Below are 16,014 nucleotides of genomic sequence, written 5' to 3'. Positions count from 1 at the left end.
AAACTGTATAATTAGCTCACAAAATATGTTACATTGTTAAAGATTGAACTAACCACCAGTATACTGAATAAAGTAGTTAAAATAACCTCCACTGTGACCGTCTACAACTTTACATTGCTATTTACATATTAAAGCAAGACTATGTAACTTTTGCAGTCACTGTAGCCGCAAGCTACAATTACAGGATAATGGTAAATGCTAAAATGTAGCATAACAAGTAGGAAAGAGTCATTGAAGTCAGCAAACTGACTAAGTAGTGCATTACAATTGAGTACATTGAGCAAAGATTTATTGCTTATGAATTCAACACTTCATTTGTAAGAGGATGAATGTTTTTTTTTTTTCAAAAGTTACATAGCATTAAAGCATCAGTAATAATCAGTAATATACAATATAATCATATAACACTCGGTGGTTATTTTAATGAGTACTTTTACTTAAGTAAAGGATCTGAGTACTTCTTCCACCGCTGCTACTGTATGTATATACAATTTTGAGGTACTTGTAATTTGCTTGAGTATTTCCATCTTGTATTACTTTGTACTTTATCGCCACTACATTTCAGAGGGAAGTATTGTAGTTTTTTACTCCACCACATGTATTTGACTGGTGCAGTTACTTTGCAGATAAAGATTTTTATGTGATTTACATTCAACTACCATAGACTGCTATAAATTAAACTACCTACATTAAATCGTCTGCTTGAGCACCACCTGGACCAGCCACAGCTAGAACACATGACAAAACACGTAATTTGGCTTGACTTTTAATTTGAAGTGATGGTTGGATACGTGCCAAACAGCTGATAAACTGTCTTACCTGCCAAAATCCATTTCTATCATAATTTGTTTGTAAGCTGCTCTCAATTTTTTGCCTCTTAATATAACAAACTGGGTCTTTCCCCTGATTTTAATGGATTTATGACCACTCCACTTCAGTCATTTGTGTGAAACTTTGGCCTTTCAACACAATATAATTTACACAACTATAAATACTTCACCCGCTTTGACCATCCTCCTCAGTTTCACTTGGTGCCATTGGGTGAGAACAACTGGGTGCCTTAGTGAATAAGAGTCCTTGGCTTTGGGCTATGGATCAGGCATATTTAACAGAGGTCTTACTCTTAATATAAAGCTTACACAGCAGAACAAAGGCTTTAAACTTATAAAATGACTTATAGTTGAACTTCAACTCTGAGTTCAGAATCCTACCCAAGTGGCAAGCCTTTATTTTCTGCGCAGCAAAACTGTAATTTCACAGTGCATTTCCTTTAGAAAACGTCAACTCACTGTGTGCCAAAAAAGCAGTGAATGCAAAGACTGTGTATTGACAGAGTGCCTCCACAGTATGGAATTGCAGAGAGCTATTATTAGATATAGCCTCTAACAAGCCGAAGATGAAGTTAACTAACTGCACTGCAGCTGAGATCCATTATGCTGTATTCAGTATCTAGAGGAGCGGCACTAAAATGGCTGATACTCAATGTGCAGTGAAGGTCAAGTTGCCCATCTCTATAAATATAATGGTCTGTCCCCCAGGATGTTCCACACTGCTTGGCATTTCCTCTATCTAAAGCTACACCGCGGCTCTGCTGACCGGCTCAAATCTGCCACAAATTTGCATGTGATTGAATGCTCCACATGCACCCGACTACTAGCAGGCCTCTAATGATATTAGTGCTAAAACAGATGGGAGGGGAGAGAGACAGAGGGGACAACACACACACACACAGAGAGAGGGGGAATGTTTATGAATGGAAGGAATGAGGTTTTCCTCCCTGCTGGCTGTAGTGGCTGTCATATGGCTGACTGAGATATCACTTACAGGGGACACTGAACACTTCAGGTTGAACAAACAGCAATAAACACTGTATAAAACCTAACCCCCCCTGCAAGTCTTCACTTCTCACTTGATGCATCGTTAATTCATTCAAAAAAAAACTTCACCTTGATTCACTTTTCGATCAATCGACCGTTTCATTTATCCGTCTCTTTAAGTTGGCCTCTCAAACCAGGCGTACTTATCGCTATTATCACAGCAGTACCTGGAAATAATCTGACATGATTGTGTGTTTCCATGGCAACTATGCCAATGTCTGTAGCAGTTTCCCAGTTCCTGTCTACATATATAATTACCACCACAGACTACAGCACCAAGACTGCAGAAATGAGTGGAGAAAATGGGCTTCAGCCACACAGTAGGCCTATGTGATCATACAGTGTTACAGGTTATACTTACATTAAAAGAGTTACTTACAGTGTAAATTAGCATAAAGTTATACATAAAGGAAAGGCAAATATTCTCTGGGTCTATAATATAAAATGCTGCTTTCATTTAGGTCTAGGCAACTTGGCAATATTTTTCCAATAAGCATATATCACAATATGACAAATGTATGCTAAATAAATGCGAAATTGATGTTCAGTGCAATGCACTCTGTTTAACTCCTACAATATGTATTACATTAGACTAGAACTGAAAGGATTAGTTAGAGAAAATTAATCAGCAACTATTTTGATAATCGATTAAGTCATTTTTTAAGCGAAAATGCCAAAAATGTACTCGTTCCACCTTCTCAAATGTGACCATTTCACAATTTTTCTGACATTTCACAGACGATTAATCCAAACAATTAATCCTTTATTCAAGAAAATAAAATGCAGATGAATCAATTAGTCTTCTATATCTATATCTATATCTTTGAGTTTGGGACTCTTGAGTTTGGGACAAAACAAGCAATTTGAACATGTCAACTTCGGCTTTTGGAAATTGTGCACTTTTTACTATTTTTTGACATTTTATGGCACAAATGATTAATCGATTAATCAAGAAAATAATCAACAGATTAATCAATAATGAAAATAAGCATTATTTGCAGCCCTACATTAGAAAAAAAACCTTAACTATACATTATTAGTTGTCTTAGTAGTTGTCTTGTCATTAGTCTTTAATTACAATTTCCTTAAAAGCATTAATTTGGACAACATAACTATAAAACTATGTCATGATATGATCAAATCCATATGATACAATTTCACTTAAATGCAATATATCACATTGTATTCAGCCCTAGCTTCATATGTTAAAGCTTCATATTTGACATGTTAATTATATCCCAGCTTTAAGCTTTAGCTATCTGCTCACTGGCATGTATACAACCACTGACTAAATATGTCAGCTAAATGTTAAAAATGAGTCATATACAGCTCTATTGTCTGTCCAATCCACTGTGCATTTGTCCACACATAATTTGCATCCTCACATCTTTCTATTGTTGTTTGTTGTTGTTCAGGGGATCAGCTGCCATGTGCGAGTCCCAGGCTGGGGATAGCCTGCTGAAGGGGGGAAATGCACGGACGTGAGAAGAACCCCCTGCAAACCCCCTATCTGCACGTCATGGAACATTTGCAGAACAGGGACCTCCCACCTTAAAGGCGTGCAACAGAGAGCAGACACAACAGAGAGATCTGCTCTGCACCGGACTCACCATCTTAGGTGACAAATAGACCCTTGGCTATTGTGGCTCGGCGGAGGAAGGAGCACAGAATTACGGCTTTAAAACACAAAATGAGCGCGGTGTGAAGCAGCGGGGAACAGAGGCTTACCAGTCACTGTGCAACATGCAGATAACTTCATTTCACCGACATTTTCCTGATGCATGACAGGGAATTTTGTTTTCCTGGGTCGTCTGTGCACAGTAGGGGGGGAAAGACCAGTTTTGCGCCGTCAGCGTGCTTTAAAATGTCCCGCACGGCTGGGGGGGTGTTATTACAGATGTGAGCAGCAGGGGGCGCTAACAGGGCGCACTAACTGAGATAATCCAGGCTGATCAGGGGTGCAAAAGTGAAGCTGAAACAATCAAAAATTTTAAGAAAATGTGATTTATTTTAGGGATATTCTCTTTTTTCCACGTGCAAATATTAGATTCTAAAAAAATACGGTGTTTGAAGGCTTCATTTATTTTATTTCAACATTGCTTCACATATAAAACACCACCACGTTGATCAGTGCTGCAGACTGCATGAAAATTACATAAAAATATGTAGGCTTAAAAAGTAATTACAAAAGTGCAGGAAATTCACAAAAATGACTTTTCTGTCTCAAAGTAAAGAAACTTGAAGTCTAAGCTAGAACATAAGACTTTAATCATAAAAGTTACCCAATCAAAAACAATGATTGTGTATGAATGTTTGTTCTTGAGTCCCTGCATACCTACTTCAAAAACACCCTTTTTTATATTGTAATAGTGCAAGTCACAGACAGTACAGTACATTTTATGGGTTGTGTTCAGCGATTTAAACATATTAAACGCTTTCTCTCGGGCCTGCAGCTCTGTCTGTTCCTCTTCAAGTGATCTGGTTTCCCTTTAAGTGGCACCTGTCAGCCTCAGTGTCCAGGCCCACTGGCATGGCATCTGGCTGAAGGACAGCTGGGGCAGGAGAACCCGCAGTCCGCTGGGCTTTACAGCCTCCCACTGCAGAGACCCGTGACCAAGAAGCACCACCTTTTTTAGAAACAAAAGCAACACACGAACAAGGTTGACATGTTGACAGAAAGGGAGAAAAAAACAGAGAACTGCTCTGTGAACGAGTCAACCTCATTTCCCAGGAAGCAGTGCGGTTATTTGACATTCTAGCAGGGTTAGACCAGTTTGCCGATATACTGAGCCTTTAATTAAATACTGGCCAGTCATTTCTTTCTCTGCTAATGGGTTGGAGGTTCCTCCATGACCACAGTTGCATTACAACAGTCTGTAAAACCAGCAATACAATTTTTGGTTTCTTTGCAGATTTTATTTATTCATTTAATCAATGTATGCTATTAGATCTGACATGATTAGTACATTACTTGATCAGTCAATTGTCAGGAAATTAATTTCTAACTATTTCAAGAACTGTTTAAACATTTAAATAATTTAAAGCAATTATTCTTAGTTCCGGCTCATCCAATGTGAAGATTTACTGCTTTTTCTCAGTTTTATTACATAGTAAACTGAATACTTTTGGTTTTTAGACTGTTGGTCAGAGAAAACCTTGGACTCTGGGAAATACTGGTGGGCAGTTTTCACTATTTTCTGACATTTAATTTACCTAACTATGACTTATTTGAAAAGGATTGTTAGATAAATCAATAAAGAAAATAATTGTTAGTTGGAGCCCTGGCATGCATACCAGGAGCTTCTCTACCACTAAACAGGTACAGTGAGTTACCCAGCATTAAGCAGCTGCTAACACAGCATAAAGAATGCAATTATTGTGAGGCGGGCTGGAGAGCTTGACTGTCCTAAAAATATATGCCATGAAAACTGTCACATCTGACAGATATTATTGATCATTAGTAAAAATATAGGCTATTGGTGACTTTAGTTTATAAACAAAAGTAGCTGCCTTCAAAAACCCATTTAAATCAAACCCTAATCTTCGCTGCTAATCAGTAACACCTTTATAGTTCAATGGACAGAGTGCTGCCAGTGCTGAGGATTCACTCTGGAACAATTCTTATTTATACTATGTGTGAGCATACAGGCACTGGAAAGCCGCAACTAAACACCATGTGTTTGTTAAGTGATGTGATGTCTTACCTAAAGGATATATCGGCTGATATACATTTTTTTAAATAAACACGTAACATAAACAAATATTACCAATTACGTACTGAGCGGGCAATTTCTTATTGGTGGACAAACTATGTAATGGAGGCACTGTTTCTAGATGACCTCAAACATATCTTTGGCATTTCTAAACTGCAATTTACTTTAGCAGTTGTCATATATGCTGATACCTATATATTGGAAATAAGCTAATAGCTTGACCAATTATCTCTCTGGCTATAGTCTTACCTGAGTCTGTCCTTGTGTAACCACAGGTTCTTTCAGAATCACTGATCCATTATTGGGCCACTCCAGTAAAATGGCAAAGATGCTCTTTTCCTGTGGTCTGAAAGTGTACCTGTTGATGATTAGGCCCATTAGGGAACTTTCAAGATATACACATAATTATTATCAATATATAGGCTTCTATTTAATTAACAATATCTGATCTTACTACACTAGTTTGTTTGACAGTATGAGAAAGAGGACATTAAATCACACACAACTACAAAATATGTCAAAGAGATGTCCAAGACTTATTTCTAATGTGCTCGTTAACTTTAAGTTAGCAAAGATCCAGGTGACTAGGCAGCATTGTGTTAACAAGAAATCAACGTAATAAATACCTCCATCATCATCTGTAAAATCACTTATTATCATCAGTAAAGTCAAATGCTACTCACTCGCTTAATATGAGTTATGTAATGCATGAATTATTACTAGGCAACTTTTGGCTAAATAAATTACGTCCACTCAAGTTGCAGAAGAAACACATAGTGATGAGTTAACGCAAAAAAAAAATCCTCCCTTCACATTCTGTACAAGGATTTGGGGATTTTTACATCTAAATATCAAGAACAAAAAGAAGAAAAATGTCATCTAATGTAATCTCTGTAAACCAAACATATTATCCAAACACAAATGAGAACCCACCAGACGTTGGGAGTGATGGTGTCATTCTGAGCTCGCCATGCTGTTGTGTTGTAGATGGCCTCCCCGTTGACCTCCAGCCACTGACCCATCTGCCTCAGACGCTCCTCAAAGATGGGGGCGATCCTTCCATCGTGTGTCGGGCCGATGTTCATCAGCAGGTTTCCCCCACAGGACACAGTCTCCACCAATGTCTGAAACACACACATCAGAGTTAAAGATGCTGTATGTGGCTGTTAACATCCATACATCATTACAGGTTTATTTTGATACATTAGCATAATTTGTGTAAACAAACAAAACCATCACAGTGAAGACTGGGACCATCAGCCTCCAGTTTGTACTGCGCTGTGACACCAGGTTGGGTTTTATAGAGAGAAGACTTTACTGCACAAAGATTTCTTTACAGCTGGAGGGCGCTGTTTCTTCAGAGCAAAAAGGGCTCAAATTTGCAGAGTAGAGGTATTAACTATTAGATGATTAATCGAGTAGTCGACTGACAAAAAATTTATGGGCAACTATTTTGATAGCCAATTAATCATTTAAGTAGTAAGTAATTTCAAAAATGCCAAAAATTCACTGGATCCAGCTTCTCAAATGTAAATATTTGCTGGTTTTCTTTGTCGTCTATAATAATAAACTGAATATCTTTGGGTTTTGGACAAAACAAGCAAATTAAATATGTCACCTTGAGCTCTGGGAAATTTTGATGTGCATTTTCCACTATTTTCATGACATTTCATTAAACCACTCGATTAATTGAAAAAATAAAATGCAGATTAACTTGCAGCCCTAGTTCAGATTCATGCAAATACAGACAGAGGAAGGAGTGAAATGTCAGTGGAGAGAAAAAACTTTTTACATGTTTATGTTCTTAAACAAAGTGGAAGAGGACATAAACAGTCATAGGGTTTATGGGAAATGTGGTCTTTATTTTCCAGAAGCACTTTAGAACCACTTTTGTAAATTTGGTTATCTCAAACACGGTCTGTCCAACAGGTGCTCAGAATTATGGAAAGTTTTGAGCAAGCTCCATCTGCTGATGAAGACTGTGTGATATGGTTGAAAGCTCCAGAACAACTAACTAAGTGGACCTGGAATTGAGCTTGTTTTGTCAACCAACGCCTGTGTCCTTTGTTCAGAGTAATTATGGTATATCACTTCAAATTTGAAAAATCATACAAAAATACCATATGTTGCCTTTGCGATATGTGAAAGGTTTGAAAATCTAATGTGAAGCGTAACTTTTTTGATTTGGTCACACAGTAGACCCTAGTTGGTAGAAATATTTTCACAATCTTCAAACAAAAAATACATTTGACATACGTCTGCTAAATCCTATATATATAGATATATATATATATATATCTATATATATATATCTATATATATATAGATATATATATATATAGGCCATTTAATCGTGCATAATGATTTTGTTTTAGATGGAGCCGTTCAACAGATTGGTTACCTAATAAAACAGTTTACAGGTAAATGAGATATTTAACTCTCACCGCTACAAGCTGCTCAATGGTGAGGTAGTCACTGAGAGGAGCGTTACGTCTGTAACCCCAGGACTTTGTGTCGATGGTCATGCAGTTTTCCCATTTGTGTCTGAGCAGGTGTCCTGGCTGGTAGCGATCAGCACAGGTGTAATATCCACCGTGGGTGCAGATGGAGCCAGAGCCCCAACGATCATTCGTCACCACAGTGTCTCGTACAGGACTTTGAAGGAATACAGGTTAATATCCCACTGGCTATGTCAATGATAAATCTACTAAAACATACGCTTACTGTATAAATTCTTTTAACTGTTTTACCTGTCATTATAGAGCCAGGCTAAAAAACCTGTGCTGTTCCAGTACTTGTCAGGTGCGTCTCCGTCCCCATCAGACCACAGCACCTCTGGTTTGTACTTGACAATGAGCTCATAAAGCTCAGGCAGAGTTTTACTGGTAGGAAAGTAGTTTGTAGTGAAGACATTGGCAGCGTCCTGTTCAAAGAGCGGATTGAACCACTCAAAGAGAGAGTGATACAGCCCTAAACGCAGGTCACTGTTAGCACGGAGGGCACTCGCCACTTCATCTACCAGATCTCTTTTTGGTCCAACATCCACTGCGTTCCAGTTCCAGGAGTTTTTTGAGCCCCATAGTGTGAAACCTGAAAAATATATAGATAAAACAATACAGCTCCTGCACGGCTGCATGGCACCAATACTGCAAATATGTGGAATTATGTCATCGTTTTATCTAATTTACAGCAAATTCTTTTTTGTGACAATAAAGTAACTTAAACAAGAGACAATACTGAGAGACAGGATGTCGAACGTGTCCTGTACCTTCATGATGTTTTGTGGTCAGGACGATGTACTTTGCTCCTGATGAGGCAAAGATGTCCGTCCATTCTTTGGCATCGAAGAACTCAGCAGTGAACTGCGGTGCAAAGTCTTGATACTTGAAGTCTGGAGGATAATTCCTCTGCATAAAGTCAACATACGGCCTTAGTTTTTGCTTCTGCCAGTACCACCTGGAACAGCAAACAAATGCAAGACAGGCTGAAGGAAGACGAGCCACTTAATGAAGGTGAGCAAGTTTGTTCTACGACGGCAAAATACATGTATATTTACTGTATGTCAAACAATAATTGCAATTTATATTTAAGGTCGACGGTCTTTGATGGAATGTGAAAGATTTTTTGGGGTTACAAATAAAAAAATAATGATAAAAGGGAAAATAAAACAAATAAATAAAACTAAATTACACCCTCAGTTGTGATTTAATTACAAAGGTTTTGCTTTAGCCTTAAATTCACTTATGATGAATATGATAAGTGTATCTACTTAAAGACAAGTTCAAGATTACCTTTGTTACGATTAACAGACATGCTATAATCACCCTAATTAGTAATTAATAACGTGTTATCATATACACGCTATTAATTACTACTAATAACATGTTATAACAACCCTGTAATCAGCATTGGTTGATTATGTGAGTTGATTATTGGTTGATTGTTTTATATGGATAAATATATTGAGCCTTAACATGTTATGATAACCCTGCAATAACCCCAATTTTTTAAAGTTCATTTATTTAGTAGCTGTCCTGGAGCTTTTGATCGTATTGCATGATCTTCATCAGCAGATGGGGTTTGCCCAGTTGTCATGCAATTGTAGATTTCCATTTTTTCTGAGCACTTAAAGGACTTATCGCCCCTGTTAACTTAAAAGCTGAGGTTTAAAGTTAATTCTTGACCTTGAACACAGCAGTTGACAACATTATCTCACCACAAGGACCAATTTAGTAGCTGTTCTGGAGCTTTCGATCATACCTCATGATCTTCATCAGCAGCTGATCAGATTTGAGCCTCGGATTTTAAGCCAACAAGCACTGCAAGCAATGGAAATTTGAGCATCTATAATAACAACTGGGAAAACTTGAATGGACCTTTTGGTGAGTTTTTTTTTTCACTATTTGTGACTTTATCACAAAATTTAGGAAATTTATTAAGATAATATTCCAAAATCTGCAATGACCTATGCAACGCTATATTATGTGGTTGCCTGGATACCAGCAGCAGGGCTTATCTTGCTCAATGTCCCAACTTTCCCAAGACTCCTAAGTTGCATGCACAGTTTAAATCGTGTCGTAATAATATGCTAACTAATCGCTAGAAATGGGGAACAAAGCTCACCAGAACCACTCGCTGCCGAAGCTCGGAACAGAGAAGACCCCCCAGTGTATGAAGATGCCAAACTTGGCCTGATCGTACCACTCTGGCAGCGGCCTGGAGTCGATGGATTCCCATTTCGGTTCGTATTTTGCTCTGCTGGTGCCGATCAACAGCATCGATAAAAGCAACGAAACCGTTAAACCTCCCATTTCAGATCAAAATCACCACCTAGTGTGACAAAACGAGGGTGGCAATCACATGATAAAGCATAAAGTTGACGGTAAAAAATCACATGATAAAGCGAAAGTGAGGACATAAGACAGGGACACGACAAGGAAAATACGTCTAATAAAGAGGAATGCACCTTTAACAAGAGGCAGCTTCTTGAAAACACTGGGAATGTTTGATTTGTTGTCCGTTGATGCGCCGGTGAGTTCGGCCAATCAGATTTAATAGATCGCCGCTCTCCCGGGCAACGCTGCGTTCCACATCTCGCGCTCCGACAAGTCTACGCATGCGCGGTCCGCCTCTCTTTCAGGAAGAAGCTAATGTTTTGGTTTTGAACGCTACATTGTCCACATGCATGGCTACGTTGACTGTCACTGTCATATCTCTGCGAGGGATTTTGACAAGGTATGATCGCGCTTTAAAGGACACAAGCGAATATTATATCTCTGGAATATCTTATCAGGCGTTAACTTTTCCTTTCCTCTCCGTTGTCAGGACATAGAGGAGGTGGTTGAGAGTTCAAAAAAGGTGAGGCGTCTCAGCTAAGAAGCATTGTCCAGAATAGTTGTTATTGGGTGTGTTTAACCAATTTCTTTGCTTTATTATTTCCAAGGCTGGGTTGTTGGCGCTATTAGCCGTGGCCGAGTATGCTGGGGAATTTGACAAGATTATTGAGTTGTCACAGAGGTAACTGTAAAGTGACATACTTTAAATGTAACGTATTACTTGTCTCTTTGTACTGACTTTTTTAGCTTTTTCCTAGGTTTCCAGGTTTTATTTTTCCCTGCCTAGGAGTCCACCCTGTTCAAGAAGTTTCCCCAGAGCAACAGAGGGGGGCTTCTCTCCAGGTAGGATCGACTTTAAAGTGTCTTTTCACCCAAATTATACAAAAACAACTTTTTTTACTTAACTGTAGTGGTGTCTAGCCAGGCATGTAGTTTTTGTTTGTTGGCCAGGTTTTCAGATCTTTCTCTGAGATTTCTACCACAACCTATCAGAGTGCTTTGGTGACACCTATCTTTTCAGATCCATACTCTTCATTTATGTGTGCACTTTATTAACCTAGAATTTTTACTTGATATTAGAAATTATTTGTGCCTTTATTCTATGACAACAGTAGAGAGATGATGATAGGAAATGAGGGGAAAGAGAGGTGACAAATGATATGCAACAAAGGTCTCCGGTCAGATGTGAACCGGGGACTTTGCAGTTCATAGTCGACGCCTTAACACCTACGCCATCAAGGCACCCCATCTATTGCATCTATTGCATGTCAGTCCATCCTGGATGAGGGATCCCTCCTCTCTTCTCTTCCTGAGGTCTCTCCCTTTTTTCCAAATAAAGTTTTTTGGGGGGGCCGGGTTCCTTTAGTTGTCGTATGTGTACAGTTTGTAAAGCCCTTTGAGGCAAATTTGTGATTTTGGGCTATTTAAATAAAATTAACTAGAATTTTTTTGCGCTCGCAACACTGAAAAACTGCAACACCTCTTTCCAGAAACCACTTCCTCATTACTCTGGATGAGCCACAGAAGATGCTGTCAACGCTTTCTTTAGGAAAGTAGTTCCAATGAAAGCTCTTCCCAGTGACGTCCCAGAGCAACAGGGACATTGTTGCTGGAAAGACATGTTGATGCTCATTTTTATGAATGTAATTTTTCAATTCTATGAGCACCACACACACAAATCCACTCACACCCCCAGTGTTGGGATGGTGGCAGAAATCTCAGAGATGGATATCTCAAAACCTGTACAATACACTAGGGGTAAGAATAAATTATGTTTTTTCTGTCTTTTATGCAGGATCTAGATGCTGCTCTACCCATAATAGAGAAATACAAAGACCAGCTTGTGGCCATTGGGGAGGTAATAATTCAGTGTCGCTGTTGTGACTTCATTGAATAGCAGTTGGCTGTCCTGGCTATCTTTTGCACTCGTGTTAACAGTTAACTCTTTTTCGCATCTGTTATTTTAGGTTGGTTTGGATTTTACACCCAGATATGTCAGCAATGACACTGATAAAGAGAGCCAAAGGCAGGTCCTCATTCGTCAGGCACAGATAGCCAAGGAACTGGATCTGCCTCTGTGAGTCATACTGGTAATGGTAAAATCTGAATTTGAGCTTCACAAGGTAGTGTATGCACAGCCTGCCATTACATCAGGCAATGACACTGATTAGATGCTCCCACTAAAACATTTATTTACTATAATTACGACATTTCAACATTACGTCTTCATCAGGTAATTTATACATTATGTCTTTCATCATTACGTGATGAAGATGTAATGTCAAGATGTTGTAATTGTATTCTGTATAACTTGCATTATATTTGAATTTAAGAAATCCTTTCACACACAATACTTGACTTTGAGAAAACATTTAATACTTTTTAACAACTATTGGTGGCATCCCTGAAAGCGTCTTTATGAAATGATTCTCAGGTAGCGCAGCATCGCTGTCCTTCAAATCAAGTTGGACTGTAGCATTTGTGCTTGCAGACACATCAAGTAGAAAATCAATACATATGTTATGACATATGTATCATAATTGCATTATTGTGTTTGCAAAAGAATCTCAGTATGTGCATTAATACGAAAGACTTAATGTGTCCCATAGTCAATAGACTTCCATAATATTTTTGTGTGTTTGTGTTTTACTTCTAGAAATGTTCATTCAAGATCTGCAGGAAGACCCACCATCCACCTCCTGAAGGAGCAAGGTAAACAGCCAAGTTTAGATTCTCAATTCACCTGTTTACTTCATCTGTTTACTTGAGCATTTGAAAAGTAAACTGCAATTCCTCTGAAATTTCACCAGGTGTCGAAAAAGCCCTACTTCATGCTTTTGATGGAAAACCGTCTGTTGCCATGGAGGGAGTGAAGGCTGGATATTTCTTTTCTATCCCACCATCCATAATACGGAGTGAACAGGTACAGCAGAGCACCTGATCATGTTAAATTTACACTGTATCATAACCATAAATTTTCCCCTCTGTAACACTAACACATATACTCTTTCACATACACATTCTTATTAGGCCTGTCACAATAATTACTTTATCGACTTATCAAGGTCAGCAGAAGTTATCGAGGTTATGTCCATATATCGTACGATATTGCCCGTTGTGTTTACATGCGTGTTTATTTGAACGAGAATGACACCAACATTTTAACCAACATAATGCCAGAATAAACTGCCCTTGCCATAGCAAGGTATGCTATTATATTATCATCATATCAGTGGCATAAAATGGTCTTAAAATGACAGTAATTTTTTTCACATTTTTTCACATTTTTTTTCTGGGACAATATTATCGTCCAACAAAAGTAGCTATCGTGACAGACCTAATTCTTATTTGTCTTTTATGTGTGTAAATAGACAAAAAACTTGGATTTTAGAGACATAGTTGTAAATTGTTTGAATATCTTTGTCCTTTTGTATCTGAGCGTTTCCATTTTACAAAATTAAACTACTGACATGGTCTCCTCAGACAGCACTGACATGTTTACTTGGTTTTTATTGGTTGGCTTTATCACATTGAATGTTAATGATTGATGAAGAACGTTTCTTTGTGTATTTTCCACCAAGAAGCAGAAACTCGTGAAACAGTTGCCATTAGAGAACATCTGTCTAGAAACTGACTCACCTGCTCTCGGTCCAGAAAAGCAGGTAAAGTATTTTTTCCCTCAGATTAAAATAATAAGGGGCTGAAATCCAAATCCAGGGTATTTGCCAGAAGTCGATGCAGTTTATGGCTACAGCCTTTTATTCCTTTTTGATTTGAAGCAGTGATTGAAGTTGTGACCTGCATGTTTTTATATATTTAGGAGGATATTTATTAAAAACTCCTTGGCTTTTCTATTACATGCACTAAAATCTGTTGTTGTTGTTATGTATATATTTTTATAATGCGTTTATCATTAAAGCTTCATTCACCCACTCATGTTATATCCTTTTTGTTCTGTGTCCCAAATGCAGGTGAGAAATGAGCCCAAAAACATCTGTATCTCTGCTGAGTACATCAGTAAGATCAAAGGAGTGTCGCTGCAGACGGTGATGGAGGTGACGACACAGAACGCTCTCCGACTCTTCCCAAAGCTAAAGTCTGCCATCAGACCCTGACAAAGACTTAAACGTTTATTTCATCAATATCTTGAATTAATTGCCCAAGTAATTTAATGTGGAAGTCTGATTGAACCAAGATGCCCTGAAGTGTAAAAAACCCCCAAAACAGATGGTCAGACGAGGTGTAAATCAGTATGTGGACAATACAACTGTACTTGAGTGCTCATAGGCATTTATTTATCTCCATTTATTCTTAAATAAAGGAAGATGAGATAACAATTTCACACATAAGTTGTATATTTTTCATGTGTGTGACATCTGAAACATCCAGCATTTCATAAACACCTTGTCATGTAACAAAAACAACAGCTGCCATCAATCATGGTCACTCATTTAATCAGTCATGTCATTGTAAAGTGAATAATCATAACATGACACTGTTTTAATTTTCATATTCCCCATCAACCAGTCTAAGCAGAGCGGTGATATCATTAAGTTAGTAATTTCCCAGGTCACCTGTGCTATTTATTTCAATGTCGATGCTCTTTCTCTATAATTAAAAGGTGATTCATCATTCCCTTAACATCAGCTGCTATAACCAAACTCTAATGGCCCTGGATCACTCTCACTTCACAGCTGTATGGGGTATTGCTGCCTTCAAGTGATCCTCATAACACCCTACTTTTGTACTCTGAGGTTTTAGAGTTAGAGTTTCACCCAACTTTTGAGTACTTCAGATGTGTGGCACTGCTGCTAACACTCTGTAAACACTTTGATTTGTTTAATTGGAAATGTTTAATGTCATATAATGATCTAAATGCTGATTTGGGGGCTTTTTCTAACCTGACAATAGCTAAAAACAAATGGTGGAAAGGCAGATTCCTTGTCAATTCCCACCATCAAAGACATTGACAGAGCCCCACGTATCAACTAGTGGCAAATACGGTCTTTAATATATCTGTATCAGCTCTCAAAAAGTTATGTAAAGTAACAGTAGAAGTAGGAGCAGTTGTGGCAAGTTGTGCCTTATGTAATGGTGTGCTTCATTCTTCAACTACTTTTATTTTGTTCCAACTTCACAGATTATCTTTGTTACTTGTTTCAAAATAAATTCAAACAATCAAAATCCTGTAGACAGTTTCATCTCAAAACATTAACATAATAATACATAATAATAATAATAATTTTTTTGACATTTTATTAGGTTTCACAAAGAACAGCACATGCATATGTTTATACAACTGACTGACATAAATGCAAGATAGAACATATAAGAAGAACATATAATTAAGAAAGAAAAATAAACAGTTGTACAGTTTAAGTTATACAATTAAACAGCATTTAAACTGCATTTTATGTAGATGATGTCTCCATGACTTATCTTTACATTATTAAATAAATCAAAAATGTTTTATTTTGTCTGTTTTTGTAAACTACTTTTTATAGTTTAGTTTTAAATTTAATCTGAAAGATACATCTCTGAACAAAAGTCTTTAAGTACAGCTTACTTTTACTTTTGTTATTTAATAAA

The 16,014-nt window shown here is 37.7% G+C and overlaps 2 protein-coding genes and 1 long non-coding RNA gene across 4 annotated transcripts in view; 2 read left to right on the top strand and 1 right to left on the bottom strand.

Moving 5' to 3' along the window:
* LOC122861824 overlaps window positions 1-3,612 on the top strand; it is a 41,540-nt gene extending 37,928 nt beyond the window's left edge. The window contains exon 3 of the long non-coding RNA XR_006374581.1: window positions 3,293-3,612. This is a non-coding gene — a long non-coding RNA (uncharacterized LOC122861824). The remainder of the gene's footprint in view (window positions 1-3,292) is intronic.
* A 331-nt stretch (window positions 3,613-3,943) lies between these two features.
* On the bottom strand, window positions 3,944-10,552 carry fuca2 (alpha-L-fucosidase 2). The gene is made up of 7 exons (XM_044166746.1): window positions 10,214-10,552; window positions 8,859-9,046; window positions 8,341-8,680; window positions 8,035-8,245; window positions 6,524-6,714; window positions 5,840-5,948; window positions 3,944-4,504 (listed from the first exon to the last, which is right to left on the bottom strand). Exons 1-7 carry the CDS (start codon window positions 10,399-10,401, stop codon window positions 4,367-4,369), a joined length of 1,365 nt encoding a protein of 454 aa, XP_044022681.1. The 5' UTR covers window positions 10,402-10,552; the 3' UTR covers window positions 3,944-4,366.
* A 73-nt stretch (window positions 10,553-10,625) lies between these two features.
* Window positions 10,626-14,767, top strand: LOC122861820 (putative deoxyribonuclease TATDN3). Of its 2 annotated transcripts, none has more exons than XM_044166763.1 (10): window positions 10,626-10,825; window positions 10,916-10,948; window positions 11,034-11,107; window positions 11,184-11,268; window positions 12,221-12,283; window positions 12,393-12,502; window positions 13,082-13,137; window positions 13,236-13,348; window positions 14,010-14,087; window positions 14,397-14,767. In XM_044166763.1, the coding sequence occupies exons 1-10, from the start codon at window positions 10,772-10,774 to the stop codon at window positions 14,538-14,540; spliced, it is 810 nt and encodes a 269-aa protein (XP_044022698.1). In that variant the 5' UTR covers window positions 10,626-10,771; the 3' UTR covers window positions 14,541-14,767. The 2 variants fall into 2 exon arrangements, with proteins under 2 accessions (XP_044022698.1, XP_044022697.1); XM_044166762.1 differs by having other exon boundaries at window positions 14,007-14,087.
* Window positions 14,768-16,014: the final 1,247 nt, after the last annotated feature.

Source organism: Siniperca chuatsi, linkage group LG15 (assembly GCF_020085105.1).
Source record: "Siniperca chuatsi isolate FFG_IHB_CAS linkage group LG15, ASM2008510v1, whole genome shotgun sequence".
NCBI lineage: Eukaryota > Metazoa > Chordata > Actinopteri > Centrarchiformes > Sinipercidae > Siniperca > Siniperca chuatsi.
Note: the sequence above shows the minus strand (reverse complement) of the source record. Positions and strands in the feature narration are given on the sequence as shown.

Coding starts and splice junctions, on each gene's coding strand:
- LOC122861820 (XM_044166762.1), top strand. CDS start 10,772: ATGCATGGCTACGTTGACTGTCACTGTCATATCTCTGCGAGGGATTTT. Junction 10,949..11,033: donor TGGTTGAGAGTTCAAAAAAG/GTGAGGCGTCTC, acceptor ATTATTTCCAAG/GCTGGGTTGTTGGCGCTATT. Junction 14,088..14,396: donor CTCTCGGTCCAGAAAAGCAG/GTAAAGTATTTT, acceptor TCCCAAATGCAG/GTGAGAAATGAGCCCAAAAA.
- fuca2 (XM_044166746.1), bottom strand. CDS start 10,401: ATGGGAGGTTTAACGGTTTCGTTGCTTTTATCGATGCTGTTGATCGGC. Junction 8,681..8,858: donor GACCACAAAACATCATGAAG/GTACAGGACACG, acceptor TATATTTTTCAG/GTTTCACACTATGGGGCTCA. Junction 4,505..5,839: donor TTACACAAGGACAGACTCAG/GTAAGACTATAG, acceptor TTTCTAAAAAAG/GTGGTGCTTCTTGGTCACGG.